This window comes from Belonocnema kinseyi, chromosome 2 (genome assembly GCF_010883055.1).
Source record: "Belonocnema kinseyi isolate 2016_QV_RU_SX_M_011 chromosome 2, B_treatae_v1, whole genome shotgun sequence".
Lineage (NCBI taxonomy): Eukaryota > Metazoa > Arthropoda > Insecta > Hymenoptera > Cynipidae > Belonocnema > Belonocnema kinseyi.
The window spans coordinates 64,046,599-64,066,319 of record NC_046658.1 but is presented as its reverse complement, the minus strand read 5'-3'; the positions used below and the strand labels follow the sequence as shown (position 1 = coordinate 64,066,319).

The following is a 19,721-nucleotide window of genomic DNA, read 5'->3' as shown; positions in this document are numbered from 1 at the left end:
ATATATATATATATATATATATATATACACATATATATAAAATTGACTTATTTACGGATAGTTATTTGTATCATACTTGTTTGACGATGATACCGAAAATGTTGTTTGTTTTTACGTATTTCTAACAGCTCAGGAGATCCTTCTAGAAAGTTATAATTTTTATTTTGATGAAGAAAATTTTTAACGCCCCTCCACACTGTGGCTCAAGAATTCACTGTTTCTAGGACAAAAGTCTGGTGACCACGCACTAGAACTAGAATTTACCATTACTGCGCTCGTAGAACCACCCATATATTCACCCAATCAATCCATAAAGCGTTGAACCAGAATCCTGTTATTTTAAACAAAAATAATTCGATTTCAAGGAAGATTTACAATCCAGAACAATTTTTTCTTATGTTATGTTAGTTTTTTTTGTTGGAAAGTTTTATTTTAATAAAAATTTTTTAAAGATTTTTCACACTATCATCATTCTTCAGATTATCATTCATACCCGTGCAGAAATTGCCAAATATTTGCCATATTTCCGACTTGGGCCAGATCGGGCACACAATTTTTGGATGCTAAATTTATCCCCTTCTAGACCCCGGTTTGACAGCCAATTTCCACAGTCGATGGCGCCCCCTTCATTTCGGAGCCTTAAGTGAGTTGATTCCAAATCTCCCAAATTTCAATGTAAAGTGTTAAATCTCAAAAATATTTTAATTAATAATTTAAAAAGTGACGAAATAAGTGAAAAAATGCCAAACGGGAACACAAGAAGAGTGCGTAGGTATCGTATACTTTAAGATATTCTTCAGTTACGTGTTAAAGACCATAATAAGTAAATTGATCAAGTATGTTAAGATGAGACCTAACCTCGAAATGAGGTTTTTTATTCACAAGAAGACAAGCAGAAGTAATATTTAATGTGTCGAATGTGAAAACGAATTAGATCAACAATCACGTCATAAAAATATTTATTTTGACGTATTTTTAGGTGATTTTATATAATCTGTATGTGAATATAAACTTATTATGTAGTATAGTCGCTTCTGTAAAAATAACTTAAAGAGCCATTTCGATATTATAATCCGCTTATTTCAAAATAACTTTTTACATTTAAGTTCCATATAGGAATTGAAAGCAGCTTTAATTTAGAAATTAAGACCAAAAACATATTAAAAAATACTTAAATAGTTTTTCATACACAAATTCTGGCTAATATATATTGCGTCTTTCAACTTTTTCCGTTTGCTCCAAACAAGTTGTTTAAAAATATGTTGTTTCTAGTTTTACATACTCCAATGTTTTAATATCCTGATTTGCTTAATAATGATATTTTATATTCACAAATTTCAGTTGAGGAGGTGATACATACGATTTTAATATTATTTTATTAAAGAATCCCTTTTAATTAAGAATAATAAAAATAAATTAATATGGGCCCAATCAAAACCAGAGCGGGTTATCTATGGGCACTGCGCTTGGGCCCCGATCGGGTAGCGTGTTTCATTTCAAGTCTGGCCCCATCTAGGTAGCCCGATTTCGGCCAAATTCTGTTCGATCTGGTCCCGATCAGATCTATATTGGAATTTCTGCACGGGTAGCCATTAAATTCTAAACTTTGGGTTTTGTTTTTGGATTACATACTGGAAATTGGTAATTTTAATAAACAATCATTGGATTTCCCAGAAATCAGTGGGCAAAAAAATTAAGGAGGTCCCAGAGACGTCTTTCAGAGATCCTTAAGACGTCTTCTATGGCATGTCTTATAGTCCACACTGGGAAGTTTAAAGGTTTCTGAACAACTTTAGGTTATGCTCGTGTTTCAAAAAGAGTATTCACAATCTTAAACAATTTGTTATTATATTGGCGTTTTTAGTCTAAAATTGTTACATTTTAAATATATTGACCATAATTAAAGAATTATAGGATATGTTGGCGTGTTTTGACAGGAAATTGTATATTCTTAAACGAAATCATTTGGTTTCAAAAACTAAACTTACCATTTTGAAATTTGGAAATTTAGATAATATATACCATAAAATGCAGGAATTTGGTATTAATATTAATTTTTTATTTTATTTTTTGAATTGTTTAAGATAAAAGAAATAATAATCGCACTCATAGCGCGTATTTGTTTTCTGGCGTTAGCTAAATGTGGTTTACTGAACCCTACATAATTTCAAAATAGTATCAGTTTATCTCTGTTATTAATTTAGAACTGAACACTAGCAAATACAATAAATTGAGCAGATATCACCACTTCGAAGTCCACACGTGATACATGATGATTAATTTCATTTTTACATTGTATCAGTTAATATCGGATTACTCTTTCATTACACAATACTGAATCTGTAAATTTCTAATTGAATATTCGAAACTGCGATTTACAAATTTTACGATGAAACACTTTTATTATATTGAAATATGTAACGCAAAAAGATAGTTTTTGCAATTCAAATATAATTTATATAAGAGTGATGGACTGCCACGTTGACTGACAGGTTTTTACTTTCTAACTAAAAGTGCCAAGTTTAAAAGATATATTTTGAAAGTTACTTTTGAAGACATGGCCAAACGATAATTTTAAATTAAAAATTATTTCCATCAAAAATAGTGTTTTTCAATTTACTAAAGTAGACAAATATTCATAATATTCATTTCGATCATTATTTTTCCCTCTGGATTCAAGTATGCGGCAAAAGTGAACAAGGTAAATTGCCAACGTTTAGATAAGTTTAGGAATCCAATTGAACAAGTTTATAATCAAAGATTATTCATAACGTGAAGTATTTTGATAGAAAGTATAATGTAGTGTGCTTTAAAATTAACTTTCTTTTAGTATATAGTATTCATAATAAGGTTGTCCCACATAAGTACCTGCATTTGATGTCTCAATCGTTTAATTTACATTATAGATATTTCATCATTATTTTATTTTTCATTCACGTGTACTTTTACAAGCTACGTAATCTCATATCTATTATTCTTTCTATAAAATATTGGCTTGTCCTCTAAAGCGAAATGTTGGTTTTTGAATAAACATTTAAACTCTGCGTTGAGAGATCGTTCAGAAGCTACATTAACAATTTTTGGAGGGCAGGGGTCGCGCTAAAAAATGTCTGTCGAAGTAACGTCACGAACATAGATACCATGTTTATTTATTAACCATGTATCGTTTAATAATAACTTAATAACTTCAAAAATCACTTTCATATTTCAGACTTCATCCTCTTTCTCGAATACCCCAATGTTGCCTTGTTTAAATATTTTTTTGTTTGGTTTTAAAAGTCTATTATTATATGTTGGTTCGAAATTCATCTGGTTTAGTTACAATTTCTGTTATGTGGTTAAAAATGTAATAATTTTTGTGAAAATGCAATAATTTTGTTATACAACCTTTTTTTTCTTCGAAAATTTTACTGTTTTGTTGAAAATGCGTTTCATTTTTATTTTATATTAATTATTGCTACTAAAAATTTAATTATTACATTTTTGGTTTATGATTTCTTTCTTTTAGTTAAAATTCATGTATTTTGTTAAAAAACTCGTCTTTCTTGTTAGAATATTAATCTTTAAAAATAGAAAACCGATCTTTTCTAGTTGAAATTTTAACTATTTTGTAGAATATTCGTATTCGGCTTGGAAATTCAACAATTGGTTGATTATAATAAATTGATTTCGATAAAAATGCATATTTTAGGTTGAAAATTCAACTATTTTGATAGGAAGTTTGCCTTTTTGATTCAGAAGTAAACTATACATATTTATTTTAAAATGTAAATATTTAGATGAAAATTACCTTTTTTCTTGACTAATCATATTTTTGAGTTGAAAATTCAACTCTTTGTATATAATTTGTCCCTTTGGCTTTAAAATTCAACAGTTTTGTTAAATTTTTTTTATGATATACGTCTTTGGTTAAAAATGTTACTACTTTTAAAAAAATCGTTCTGGGTTTTACACACATCTTTTATATAAAAAAATAATCAATTCAGTTTTGGTGGACGATTGATTTTTTATAAGTTAAAAATTAAACTATTTAGTACAAAACTAATGTATTGGTCGAAAACTCGTCTTTTGCAGTAGAAAAATAATTTTGTTGGATGAAAATTCATCTTTTTGGATGAGGATTAAATTATTTTGTACAACATTTTCCATCTTGTCTTACATGCAACTAATTAAAAATTCATTTCTTCGTGTTTTCGAAAAATATTTTTTTAAACTTAAGAAGAATTTATTTTTATTAAAAAACATATATTTCTTTCAGTTGAAAATTTAACTGTTTCTTGGAAAATTAACCTTTCTCGATTAAAAATTAGGTTTCTTGTGCAAAATTCATCATTACCGATTTAAAAGTCGAATTATTTAAACAATATTCGACTTTTAAACTTGCAATACTGAAATTTTCGCAATTATTTTGTTGAAAATTCATCTTTTGGTAGAACATTAATCTCTGTGTGTTAAATCTGAACTATTTTGTGAAAAGTTGAATTGTATTTTAAAAATTGAACTAGTTTATTAAAACTCGTCTTTTTAGATTGAAATTCCATCTTTTTTGGTAGAAACGTCATCTTTCTTGATTAGAAATTAACTTTTTTGTTGAAAATTCAACTTTTTTCTAAAAAATTCTTCTTTTTCGCTAAAAAATGTCCCCTTTGTTTTTAAAGTTCAACTCTTTGATTATGAATGGAACTGTTTCAAAATCAATTTTTTTGTTGTTGAAAATTTGTCTCCTTGGGTTGAAAATTCTTGTCTTTTGGTAAAAAATATTTTTTGATTCAAAGTTAAATATTTTTCGCTAATTAGTAACACAGTTTATAAATAATTTCTTATTGCATTATAAGAAAAGGTGTCACCGATCGTCATTTGCTTGACGCTATAAGAGCGAAACGTCAAGTCTTGCTTTGACTGGCTAAAATACTAACCCCGAAAAGCATCAAATTGGCGTTTCAATTATCATAATGAACATCAGGCTTTGTGTTTAGGTTTCTTTGGACAAAGAAAACGGATCCTTTTCTGTACGCGGGATCTGACCTGTGGAGAAAATTTTCTGACCTTTGGAGACAATTTTCACCATGAGAGTGGAATCGAGGTGAGTAGATTTTACGACCTACTATGGACAGCAGATTTGCTCCTTTTTGGCTAACATGATTTGACGATTCAGCACAGGTTATGCGTGTTCCAACCACGCCTGTCTATTCCGTTTCCGCTTTTTCATCTGACAGCGTTGCTGCTCTATCAGGACATTTCAATCTCACAAATATCCATTCCTCCAGAGTTTGAATGCAAAATGACGCTTCTCATCAAATTAATCTATACCATTATAATACCAAAAAGAAAACAAAGATAAAATTCTTTTAAAAGATTAAAAATCGAACTGGACAAGGTCCGATAAAATAGATAACGGAGAGAACATGGGTAGCAGAGATAAATAATAATGTAATAGTAGACCAATTACATTTTAAATCAGACAGTGAGGTTCAAAGATTTTCAGGAAAATCCGATTTATTTATTGGTTCCAATATAAATTTTTTTGTTGGTAATATAAAAAAGCATCCTATCAGTTTAATGTAGACAAAGCCATTTTTGAGCCCGGTAATATTTTTTCAAATATGATTTATTCTTTTTCTTTTCTTTTAAACAATGCAAGTTGTTGCAAATAAGTAATTTTTTAGACCTTTTTTAGATGTTTTAATTTTAATCTCAACAAAATTCGATTTTTCCAAAATGATTTTTTCCATTGTGAAGCAGTGGTTAACTAAGAACAAAATTCACTAGATATGTAGCACAAATTGCAAGATATTTCTTTACAAAATCCCAAATACCTATGCTCGTTCGGAAAATAGTACATTTTTTGAAAACATTGTGTCAATTTTTGAGAAGCTTTTATATTTAAGTTTAAGAAGTTTTATATTTAAGATTATTAATTTTTAAACTAAATCGACAAATAATCCCCTATTATGAGAAAACATCATGCGAATTAAGAGGAATTTCTATTTTTTGATACTCTTGTGCGGTTAAATTGAACCTTAAAATTATCTGCACGGAGAAAAATATATATGAAAACAAGATATCTAGCTATTACCGGGTATCTCAGCGGTTTAACCATGCGACAAAAATCTAGATATTGAAGCAGAGAATCCGTAGATATTAAAAACATGATTTTATCTGACAATATGCAAGATATTAAAGAACAGAACCAATATTTTTTTAATGTGCAAAAATCACCTGTAAAGCATATTAATTTTTATAAAATCCTTTCAGATTTAACATCATAGTCCGCTGTTTATTATTTCTGATCCTCGAACACTCGCATTTTTTTGCTAATTATTCAATTTTCGTCAAGGGTAGACAACACTGCATGCAAGGGCCCACTGGCGTAGCCAGGATTTCATAAAGAGAAGGGTTTTTCGTCAAAAGTTGAGATTTTTAATAAAAAATGATTAAATTTCAAAAATGATTTATAATTTTTAAACAATTTTGAGTTTAATTGACGTTTTACAACGAAAATTGGTGTTTTCAAACAAAAATCATTATAATTTGAGCTAGATTTAGAATCTCTAATCAGTTTTTGTGTTTTAGTAGTGTTTTTCATTGGAAATTGTGTTTCTTTAAAACATTTTTTCAAAGAATATTAACAGCTTTCAACAATTTTAGGTTATGCCCCAGCGGACCGAAGGAGCGGGAAGGATACTCTACAGAGTATCCTCATAGTATTCAGATAGTATCGCTTCCGTATCATGCAACCAAAACTAAAAAAAATAGCAAACTCAATTTTTAAATTGGTGAAATTTGGATTCTACGTTGAAATTCCAATTAGAAGGTCAGGGAGTGATCGCAATAGTTTTTTTTTGCAAGAGTAAAAAGTTAAAAAAAAATTAAGACCTGTAACGCCTGTTGGCTGCTACTTACAGATGATGCGTTTGAAGTGTAGAAGTCAACAGGCGTTATAGATCTTATATTTTTTAAACTTTTTAACGTTGCAAAAAAAACTATTGCGATTACTCCGTGGCCTTCTAATGGGAATTTTAACGTAGAATCCGCGTTTCGCCAATTTAAAAGTTGATCTTTCTTTTTTTTTTAATTTTTTGTTGCATGATACGGAAGGGATACTATGTGGATAATATTGAGAATACTCTGTACAGTATCCTTTCTAGTCACTCAGTCTGCTAGGGTGTTGACGTTTTATACCAGAAATCGACAATTTTAATCAAACATTATTGGATTTCTAATAAGGTTTAATTTTTTAAACAATTTTAGGTTATCTAGTGTTTAAAATCTTTAAAAATTCTAAAACATTTTTGGAACCCCTAGAAATTTTTTAAATCACTTGGAAATCTTTTGAATCTATTCAAATAGTTAGAAATCTTAAAAATCTGTTAGAATCCCGCAAAACTTTTAAATTATTGGATTGCTCCTAAAATCCCTTAAATCTTGTGAAATCTTTTGAAATACCTTAATATCTCTGGAAATTATATGAGCCTCTTTGACATTCCTTCTGTCATAAAAATCTTTGAAAATCGTACAGATCCATTAAAATAAGATTGAAGTTCTCTAAAAAAGCTCGTTCAAGCCCCTAGAAATCTTTAAAATTCGTCCAAATATAAATTAAATTATACTTAGTTATTCATTAAAGCTTTAGAAAAAAATCGTTTCAATCGCTCCAAACCATTTAAAAATCGAGGCTTAAATCTTTGGAAATCCTACAAAATTCTTTGAAATATATTAAAATCTTGGAAAATCCGAAAAAATTCTTGGACTTTCCTTGAAATGTTGTAAATCTCTTGAAATTCTTTGAAATATTTTTAAATAAGGTTCAATCTTTCAAATCCGTTGATATTGTGTAATTTCCTTTTTATCCCTTGGAATTATTAAAATCCGTAGATTTGTAGTTTCTCTATTTTTTGTATAATTTTATTTAATATTTTCACATTTTTTATGTCAAATGAGTTTATCATAATAAACTTTCAACCAAATAGTTGAATTTTTAACACAATAGTTCATTTTCAACCACAAAACATGAATCTGCTACCATTAAAAATAAATTTTCGATCTGACAGAAGGAATTTTTATCGAAACTTTTAATCACCAGTAATTTGGTGATTGTGAATTCTCTTTTGCTAAAGCTCCTTCAGCTTTAACATTCTCATTACGTATCTCGTACTTCGCACTCGAGTTCATCTCTGAAATTATATATCATTCCCATAAATGTATATTATTATAATTCATAACTTGCATTGGTATCAAAACAGACGACGTTTCATTGTCCTATTTAAAGAAATGCGCATTCTTTAAAAAAATGTTGTTATTAAAAATTGTATTGCATATTTTGTCGTTTTTCATTCATTGAATTTGCTTATTTTCAATGCTTTTTTATGATTTGAACTTTACACATACTGTGAAATTGTTGCATAAAATAAAATAATTTTTGGATTTTCCATTATTTTGTATGCCGTCAAAATTAGAATTTTTTATTTTTCAAGAAAACTCAAAAAATTGTTATGATAATCTTTTAGGGAATTTAGAAATTAAACTTTTTCTTCTCCTGCCTTTTTTCATATCATCCGTTATTTGGCTTTAAAGGTTCATTTTCGTGTGTTTTTTGGAATTTTGTAAATGATATAACTCTAGTAATTTTTCATTTTATCAAATAAGTCATTAGGTTAAAATGTTCGACTTTTTAAATACTATAAATAACCTTACAGAGAATGTTTGAATTTTGAAGAAATTGGTCTCAAAAATATTCAAAATATGCCCACTTTTTGAATTTGTATCCAAAATGGCTGGCTAATGAACTTGACCTTTAGTTTAGGGAACTAAACGAGTGTACTAAAGGCCAATCTAATAGATTAATTTTTCAAAAGTTATCGTGTCCATAGACAGACATACAGACAAACAGAGATACAGACATACAGACAGATAGACATACAGGCAGACACATTCATAAAAACCTGTTTGTCGGATTCAGGGGGTCTCAAAACGTGGACATTTGACAAAAACTGGGGGGTGGGGGTCAAATTTTATACAAATCTAATACCTTCTCTGATGAGAATGTAATAGGACTACTTTATCAAAATAGTTTACTCTTCAACTAACAAAGGTGCATTTTTAAGCAAATGATACAATTCTCGTAAAGAAAGTTTTAAATTCAACCATAAAAAAGTTAAATTTTTTAGCGGAAAAAACGAATTTTTTAGAAGACGTTGAATTTTCAGCCTGAAAAGATACATTTTGAACCAGAAGTTCATTTTAAACTAAGGAAGGTGATTTTTCTATCATTTCCTATCAAAAAATATCTACCAGTTCGATTAAACGAAAAAATACTAATTTTAAACCAATTAACTAAATCCTTAACCAAAAAGATGAATTTTCAACAAACAAAATTAATTCTCTATCGAAAAAGACGAATTTTCAACCAATTGGTTGAATTTTTAACCAAATATTCAATTCTGTAAACATAAAGATGATTTTTTTACCAAAAGATTAATGCTCTACCAAAAAAGAAAAATTAAGTTTTTCCAAAAAACGTTATTTTAAACCGAATTATTTAATTTTCTATCCAAAAAGATCATGAATTTTGTCTTAAAATTATATATAGTCTTAATGAATGATATGTAGTAGGTGATATTTCAAGCAAAAAAGATTTTATTTTGAAATTAAGGACAGTTTAGTTCAACCAAACATGACAAATTTTCAACAATTCTCAACCAAAAAAAACTATGTTTAAACAAAATAGTTATATTTTGAACTAAAGAGATCAATTTTTTACTAAAATTGTGAATCATAAAAAGCAGTGAAATTTCAACGGATGAGTTTACCATTAATTTAAAAAAAAAAAGATTTTTTAAGCAAGCAGATTAATTTTCTAAAAATAAAATGGTTCAATTTTTAATCAAAAAGATAAATCTTCAACCAAAAAATAAATGTTTAACAGCTTAGTACAACTTTCAACCAATTATTTGAATGATCGATAAAAAAGATTACTTTTTAACGAAGTTATCAACAAAATAATTGAATTTTCAATCAAATAGAATTTTTATCCAATCCAGATAAATTTCGAACCAAAAATATAATAGAAGACTTTTCAACCAGAAAAAGGTAGATTTTCTTATTTGCTTCTATTAATTCAGTATGCATTCAAGCAGAAAAAAACTCGAAAAACTGGAAGTTTCTTTAAAGCAAATAAAAAAGAAGAATTCTTGGAAAAGGGGTAAAGAAGATAATGAGACAAAGAGTGTGAAGTATGATACATGAAAGTGATTTTCAAACTTATTAAGTTTTTAAACTGTACTGTTTGAGGGCCATATTGCACAAAATCGCTAACTCTATTCACATTTATCAACAAGAAATGTACCACATGTTATCTAAGTTCTTAACGTTACTTCCACTACTCCCAGCTTCCTCTCCCTACTACCAACCGCATTTTTTGGTGAAACCCCCTTCCCCTTCAAATCAGTAACGTAGTTTATGGACGGCCCTTTAGTTACATAAGAAAGGGAGTAAATGAAGATTGGCAGCAATTTAAAGAAAATAAAAGTATGAAAGAAAGGTTGATTATTTTGCGAGGATAATTAAGGGTTAAGTAATTGAGAAGAGAAGAGTTTTTTAGACAAACCTGGCAAGAATTTTTTCTGCTCGTTCTTAGCCAAGACTTGTGCTGATGATAATGCTCTCTTATTATCTCCCCTCTGGAATTAATGTCAGTGGCCCATTTACTACCACGAAATTACTCATTCTCTCCGAGTGATATCGGCAAATGCATTTTCTGTGAACGCTAGCAGCGACTCACATTCGCCCTCCACCGTCTTTTGCGCCTATATCCTCGTTGGGCATGGATTTAGAGCATAGCTCTTTCAAGAGGAAGTTAATTGCGAAGTCTTGATTCATGTCGATTGAAAGCCAGAGTTTACCTTAAATTAGTATAAAACTCATTCTCAAGTTAAGTCGTTCCCTTACAATAATTATTACAGTCAGAAAAAATTATTTATTTTGCTAAAATCAATTTGAGCTGAAAATACGAAAATTCTCTCTTGTTTGTAGAGAATTTTCACATTTTAAAATATCTGCTCACGCTTGCAAAGTGGGGTTGGTGACTTATAGAAATGAATATACACCGATTTACTGTTATTGACCGATGACCTATTATGATCTATTAAAATTGGATTCCTTTAAAAGTCCAACTGGAGGCTCCTTTTGAACAAATTCATCGTTTTGGGTTCATTTTTAGCAAGAGAGATTCCTTTTTGTTACAAATATTCAAAAACTTTCGAAAACTACGTTTAAAGAGATTGTGAAATGGGTTTTGATTTTATTTTTAAAAAAACACATTATCATTACAATATTCGTGCTTCTACCTCAATTTTATATGAAGTTCCCGCGGGCATAAGGAAGTTAATTCAAAAACTCAAATTTTACAGGAGACTTAAGAATCCATGTAAATTTAATGCATTTGATTTTTCTTGTAACCAAAAAATACTTTCGAGTTATTACTTAGCTCTAGCCAGCCATGGAAAGAAGATCTTGAAATAAGCAACCACCTAGGAGTTAAACCCTTCCCGCGAGTCATAATAACAGGGTCAAATAACAACGTGTACCAAAAACCGCTAGACCTGATACGGAAAAACCTACACAACTTTTTAATTTTTTATTCTAGAAAAAAAATAAAAAACCAGAAACCTCATTTCAGCTATAACCTTAATCCATCAGACAATGAAAGGAACATCCTGATTCAAGTAACCACCTTGGAGAAAAATTCCTTATTGTCAACGGTATGAAGCGTCCCCAAACACGAAAATACTGTCATATAAAGAGTAAAATAACTGTTTTAGTTTTTCATTTAAAAAAAGACAAGAAAGTATTTTCGAGTTATTAGGTGCTTTGTTCTATTGAATCGTAAAAAGAATGAGCGAAAAGGCATAATAACTTTATAAAAAAATAACAAATATAGATTTTGATCTACCAATAAAACCAACAAAGCTAATAAAATGTATTTCCGGGCATTTAGGCCTATCTGCCCTGAGACCCTTTATATAATTCTCTAATAAATTATAGAATCACCAAAATTTTAATTTTCGATTTGTCAATAGGATTTTCAATGTCTAAAAAAACAGTGATACCTATAAAAAAATATTCAAATGCGACTTTTTAGGTAATTTTAAAAGCACTTATTTCTTTTTGTAGATTTTCCTCTAAATTTCACGAAGTTTGAATTAAAATTTAATTTCCGACTTCTCAATAGCATTTTCGATGTTTTAAATGAAACCTGTCAGCTCCATCAAAAAAATGTTAAAGACGAGTTTGTAGGTCTTCTTAAAAGCAAAAATATCTTCTTTTTACTTTGTACGTATTTCTCAAAGTTTGGCATAAAAATGGAATTTTCAATTTTATAAAACGCTTTATCGCGATTTGAAAAAAAAAACACTATACGTTCCATAAAAATGGTATAAGTAAATTTGTCGATTTTCTTCAAGTCAAAAAATTTTTTCATATTATTTTCTGAATCTCATTATTAGACGGAAGATTGAATTTTTTATTTTAAATAAGTAAAAATAGTTTTTTGGACTCAGAGGCTCTCAACATGTGGAAGTTTTATGGAAAACGCCAAAGTAAAATTTTACATAAAACTAGCCTTATCGCTATAAGATGATAATGTAAAAAACGTGCGAAGAGAGACAAATTTGAAACTGGCAGTTCTCAAATTCTTATTCTTGGTGATAGATTATCAAACAAATTTAAATATTTTAAAAGATGTGAGGACCTGAGTTTTTTATTTTAAATCTTCCAAAATTAAAATACATGAATTTAGAAACATACAAAGAAAAATAAAATTCATGTCAAACAATTTTGCAAATTTAAAAATTTTTTAAAGTTATTAAAAATGAAAAATTTAGTACCCTTCTTTATAAATTTGTAATCTCTGTATCTGTTGGTGTTATAAAAAATTTTATCTTAGAAAATTACACAGAAAAGATTGAGCCGCTAATTAATATCAAGTTTACAAATTGTAAATTTTTAAGACTAATATAAAATTCTATATAAAATAATAATTTTACAACTATCTTAACTTGAGCTTAAAGCGTAAAAACTTGTTTTTTTCATTTTCGAGAATAAAATCTTCAAAGTATTTGACTTGACGCGATGCGCTATATTGAATTCTTATAAATCATCGGTTTGGATGAGATTAAGGCCATGTGACGAGAGGGTCACATGACCATACCTGGTCTTCAGTTTTTCTTTCCCAACTTACGTCTAAACCAGCGATTCCCAAACTAGTGCCGCCGGCCGATGAGGCTGCCGCCGGCAGGGGGATGCCACCCCGGGCCGGGCAGCTAGGCAGGCTCCGAGACAGGCTCCCCGCTGGGAGCAGAAGGCTACTTTCCTCGACTTTCGTGTACCTACCACGAATGACACTTTCATTGTTATGAATTTGCAATAACTGAAATTATAAAGACTTAGCTCAATTAAATTTTAATTGGCTGATTGAATTTCGTGATATAATTTAAATAAAATGAAAACAAAGTTTTTGAAAATCGGTTAATATCCGAACTAATAAATGAAATATTTACAAATATTGTGAATGCAACAAAAGTGCGATAACTCTTGAAGTTATTATCCGATCTTCTTCTACCTTTTTTTAACGTTTATTTGATAATTTAACAAATTTAACGGAACTTATTAAAATTTTATTGGTTAATACTTAACCAACTTTTCTTTTTTCTCAACCAGCTCTAATTCTCTAACAACGAAAAGGTCAGCGAAGCAAGCAACCGAGCACGAATGACTAGCGTCTAGTGTCTCACTTGGGTTCCGTATTGTGAAAAAATTAGAGGGTGGGGCCCCTGTCGCTCCCCAGAAAGTGCATGAAAAGTTTGGGAATCGCTGGTCTAAACGAAATGAGGTATCGCTCTGAAAGTTTGGGAAATGAAAGAGGAGGTAATAAAGTCCACATCTCTGCTTTGTTCCGGTGGAAATTTTGAGGAAAAAAATTTTTTAAAGAAAATACCAGTGGAAGTTATATGTTATAAGTATGTCTCTGGTCCTAAATAATTAGAATACTGAAAAAAGTTACTATTTTGGAGAAATACCGACCGTGCTGTCGTCAAACCCTGCAAGCAATTTGCAATGTTGTCAATGGGTTAATTATGAGGTTTATATTGATCAAAGTGGGGCTAAACAACAAAAATCGCTCACGAACATTATACACAAATAATCCAACAACTAATGTTTGCACTTTTGATGCAAATAAACAAATTGAAATCATTAAATAGCGCGTGTATGACATACATATCAGCTGTTTCAAAGCAGCATTAGCGCAGCGAGTAGACAATTTCGAACTTCTACGGGTCTGTGGGTAAAACAGATTGCATGATTGCCGACAGAGAAAGTGAGAAGTCAAACTTCTGCTGTAACATGGACATAGGAAACACGGGGACTAGGCATGCCATCCTAACTTTGCGAGCGGGGTGAATCCACGGGAGGGGGGAGAATTCCATGAGTGGGGAGAGCCGTCATCTTACGATGTGCCATTTGATTATGCGCACGAGCATTTTTGCTGACAAACTGTGCATGAAAGTATAAACATGTGGGCGCTGCCATGTTTGTTGCGGGACATCAAAAGGTGGCGGTTCTCCCTCCTCATTGCATCACCCCCGCAATGGCATGCCTAGTTCCTTGTTTCCTATGTTCATGTGCTGTAAAAACTGAATGCGTCCGTCGATAATAATTATTTTCATAAATAAACTTTTTTCTTTCACCAACTCTTTGCAAGGCCACAAACGATCCTTTAATATATATGAAAATTTCCCGAAAAAAATTTACGCGTTATTCAAACTTTTATTTTTTGATATGGATGAAAAAATATTGATCTTAGGACTGACTTGATCAGCTGTTATGCTCATCACATGGCCTTAACTTAGATATAAGTACATCGAAATCCGAAAATTAATGCAATATTTCAAGAATTTGGATTCCGGAAACATTATTCCTTCACGTAAATTATTGTAAAAAATGAGGAATTTAGACATCTTTTTTTATAAAAACACAGTTTATTGGAAAAAATATTATGTATTAGTAGACTTTTATTCCGTTATTCCGAGATCCATAAATCAGAATTTATCATCACTTATTAGTTTTATGAATATGTATTATCAACAAATGAACATATTAGCCGTTTTTTAACATAAGAGCACCGTTTCTTCACGGAAGAGTATAATTTGCCTTAGATGTTGTGCATTACATTGGTTTCAATACTGTTTCAGTATTCAAGATAATCTTTATAGAGATCTGCACTAACGTGACTTTGACCGTCAGCAGGAAGTGCGGCGCGCCGGCGCAAACCTCTATAATATTTTCAATTTTTATAAATATTCTTTAAGAATAAATGCACACTGATTGAGCCTTTTTTAATAAAAAATCATCTATCCTTAACATAAATGTTACATGGAACCAATATTAACAATTTCAAAAAATTGTATGAACAACTATTATAAACATGACATGAGTTTTTTAATTCTAGTTCAATGTAACGAAATATGATACATACAATTTTCAGTAATACTTTGCAGGGAAGAAATGTTGCTTTTAGGTTGAAAGCGAACAAATTGTGCATTTTTTATAATAATTATTTACACATATAAAAGATTTTGTTAAGTGCTTGTTTAATTCGCCTAGGAATCACGCACAAAGAGTTTATTGATATTTTTTTGCAAAAAGAAACTGTGGTCTTATGAAGAAAAATGGCGACATTCCTACATTATGCATTTGTTTATAATTATTGGTTACGAGAATGATTATTTATTGTTCAACAATAATGCTACGTGAAGAAATAATGTTGACGGAATAAAACTTGTCGAAAATATGCACTCATTTATCAAATTTGTTTATTGCTAATATCTCATAAGCAATTGCCTAATGGTAGCAACAAAAAATACGTATCGAATGGATTTCGATTTACTTTCATCTATTTGAGCCTCATCAAAATCGATGTTTCATGAGTGTGGTCCTCCCTTTATGAGTACAGTGCGTCGAAAGTTAGAAATATTAAACATTTTTTTCGGAAATAATAAAAAACACAGTGATTTCCAAGGAATAGTCCCTCGTTATGGAGCCTCTCTTCCCTGGGAGGACACTGACCTATTTTGAGGGGACCTACAGTTTAAGTTGGGTCCCGAAACACCAGAGCCCCGGTTTAAAGTACATGGAAAAATTTCGATTGGTATCAGCACATTTTTTTTTGAAGACACAGTACGTTATAATAAACGTCATTACTTCAAATTTTCAGATTTCTTTGAAATTTATTGAGAGATTAGAATATAATAAATAAACAAATATTTAAACCAACCTTTGATGTATGCGCATGCGCATTTCATTATATTAAAAAAATATTGTAATTATAAAAAGATGCCTGATAATAAATGTGACTTTGCTATGAATTTATTAAAATGGTTTTTATCATTTTTCTTTCTCCGAAAACGGTTTTTTTACATTCGTACGAGGGACAGACATGAAATATTTTGTAATAATATTTTCATATATTAAAAATGGGAAAAGATATACTTCAGTTCCATTAAATGGCGGACACTTAATAAGATAGGCATTTTTTATATATTAATTCAAAGGAATGGAGATATTGCGAGACTGCGGCAAAGTACTGTAATTGAAGTTGGAGGTACTTTCATATTAAATTAAAATGAATGGGAATAGAAAGGAAAAAAATAATTGTCCATTTTATAGAGGATAATAAGTCAATAAGTATAATAAGCCAATTAGATAATCACTATTTATAGGAAGTCATATGAATATCGTGTGCCTTATTTTGGTTGAGAGGCTTAAATATCTCAACATGTAATTGGAAAGGTTTAGTAGATCTAATTTTAAGTCTCATCACAATACGCAAAGTTGACGAATTTAGCGATATCATATTGGTGAGTAGCTGATGAATTTTTAGAGAATGTATGACAATTTCCAAAGTTATTATGTCGATCTTCATTAAAATGGTCATTATTATTGGAGGTAGTTGCATTATTATCCGTCCATGAAATAAATATTTGAAATCATAGATTTTGGATGTTTGGATCTCATTAAATCTTATAATGATTTCATTTCTAATTGAACATCTAAGAATTTTGAAAAGTGATACAGTGAAACCCTAAATAGTCTCTTCCATAGCCCTTTCGAGAATTGTCGCCGCCCCGCAGGTAGGTGTAACAGGAGTTCGCGGTGTCTGCGATTGTCATTCAGGGGAACACTCAGGCGTGAACAAACAAAAGCGGAGCGGGCTCTACTGAATTAGTTCCCACACAACGTCAGCCTCAAAATCGGCGCTATAGAAGAGTTTTACTGCAATTATTAAATACTATCAAGAATACTCAAACCCTGTCATTGAAATTCGCAACGTTTATAGACGAAAATTTTGATTAAAAAATTACTTTATTAAAATTTCAGTTCAAAATATTGTAAATTTTCACTAAACACTCGGTTCTCGGATTTTTTATTGATAATTAATTCACTTTGTGTCAAGCAACACCTCAAATGCATTCTGAAATGTATATAAGAAAATTCGAAAAATAATAACTTTTCTCTGAACGCTCGGTCCTCTGAATTCATTTCCTAATTACTTATAATCGGTGTCGGACAATTCCAGAAAAAGTTTCATCCTAATATGCTTATCGGGAGACTGCGTTTTATCCAGCACTCTGAAGTTTGTACATTCATCACAAAAAATGTGTACATTCTTAGAAATGCTTTGTTCTGAAATTTCGTTCGCTTGTCAGTTGTATTTTAATGTCAGGCAACAGCAAAAAAACATATTTATCACTGTATTCTTATCAAAAGAATGCGTTTTATCCAGACACGTCCTTTGAAACGCACTATATGATAAAGTGCGTGGGTGGACAGAATGCCGTGTTACATAAGGATATTGCGATAAAAATTTTTCTTGTATTGTTGAGCATCGAGTAATAGTAATTAATAAAAGAAAAATTAGGAACCGGGCGTTTAAAGGAAAGTAAGAATTTTTTGGTGGATTATGTCGTGCGTGAGTATTAATATGGACATTAATATTAAACTTTTTTTTGTACTGTTGGACATCGAGTACTGGTAATTAATAGGTAAAATAAAATTGAGAACCGGATATTCAGAGGAATGTCGGAATTTTGTCCAGAAATTTCTGTGTATAATACAACGAATTTTGCCAACGTTTTGTGAACATGCAGTTCACTTCTTCAGGGATAACCTGAAATGTTCACGAAAGATCGGCAAAATTCGTAGTTTTGGACACGACTGGAACCCATGTGCGAATTGACCGTCGGCCCACGGTCGGGCCAACCGTAGGATGGTCGGTCTAACTTTGTGCGCCACTGGTCGGGCCAATCAGCTAAATGATAATGGTCAACCGCCTTTGGCTTCTCCACCTCGAGCCGACATTTGGTCCCATTTATGGGCCATCTATTAAGATGACGCCAGCCCAATCTTCGACAAAAATTAATTTTAAAAAAGTTATTTTTTAAATTATCATTATATAATCTTCATTTTTTCATCATTTTCCAATACATAATTCGCACACACGGATACTTGCACTAATAATCGCACACTTTAACGCTTTAAAAAATCTTACTCGCACAGGATTTGAACCCTACATAAACTACCTAAACTAGGGTATTTTACCGCGCACTCTAACCACTTGGCTATCGAAATACTTGAAGTTTGGTTAAAAAAACTGTCCCATGTGCGAATTTTCCATTGGGCTATATTCGGGCCAACTTTCTCGGAGTTGGGCTAACTTTGCCAACCAGGCATTAGCCAACATACCGAAATAATAACTATGGCCCAATTCTGTTTTCCGACTATTGGCTACCATGGTTGGCCCAACCATGACTACTAAAAGTCGGCCTATCGGCGAAATTATTACTTTGGTCTGACCATGTTAGCCGACTATTGGTACAATATCCATTACCAAAATCGATCCAACTATAGCAATTACACGGAGAAAAATTTTTCATAAAATTTTATAGAACTAATCTTATAGCAGAGGATGCGATGGGTAGTTTAATAAATATAAAAAAATCACTACACTGTTCAAATTCGCACGCTATGCAAATTTTTATTCGCCTTGGGATTCTAACCCTATAAGTTTCGCATTCCTAATTCCTAACGCCTAAATCCTCTCGGCTAACCTAGCTGGGAGTATTATAAAAGAAATCTGAAATATAACCGACAGCTGTGCACGGCCATCTGCAAATTTCTGTGAATCATTCTATAAAACATATTGCTACGCTCATAATAATATATGTAATAAAATTTCAGATTTTACAAATATTACAAATTATTACTCAACATTTTATGTGATTAAACAAGATTTAAAGGAATCAATATATTATTATTATTATTACACCATTAAGCCATTTCCCTTCCGGGGTAGGCGTGACTCACTCGGCAGGGGAAAGGAGTAGTGTGTGGATGGGATAGAGATTTTTCAGATTGATCCAGAATTCTCGTGCTATTTATGTAAATAACATGTTCGTTCCGCAACACTGTTCCGACCCAGGTTGCTGATCAATCTCTCTAGCAATCACCCCAAGCGAAGAACCTCACGAAGCCCACTTGGGTCCATTAATAGCCAAGGTCTTTGCTTCAGGCGTCGTTCACTCTACTGACGCTCTTTTTATTAACTATTTTCCGCCATACTTTCCTGTCCTGGCATACTTCTCTAGCTTCTTTTATGTCCATGCATT

At 30.9% G+C, this 19,721-nt stretch overlaps 1 protein-coding gene across 3 annotated transcripts in view; it reads left to right on the top strand.

Moving 5' to 3' along the window:
• Positions 1-19,721, top strand: part of LOC117167932 (putative aminopeptidase W07G4.4) — a 75,753-nt gene that overhangs the window by 2,827 nt on the left and 53,205 nt on the right. For 2 of the 3 annotated variants that reach the window (XM_033353180.1, XM_033353182.1), the window contains exon 2: positions 4,977-5,083. In XM_033353180.1, the coding sequence (XP_033209071.1) occupies positions 5,067-5,083 (17 nt within the window). In that variant the 5' untranslated portion in view covers positions 4,977-5,066. Of the gene's footprint in view, positions 1-2,681; positions 2,702-4,976; positions 5,084-19,721 lie in introns of those variants that run through there. The other variant, XM_033353181.1, reaches the window with a different exon arrangement.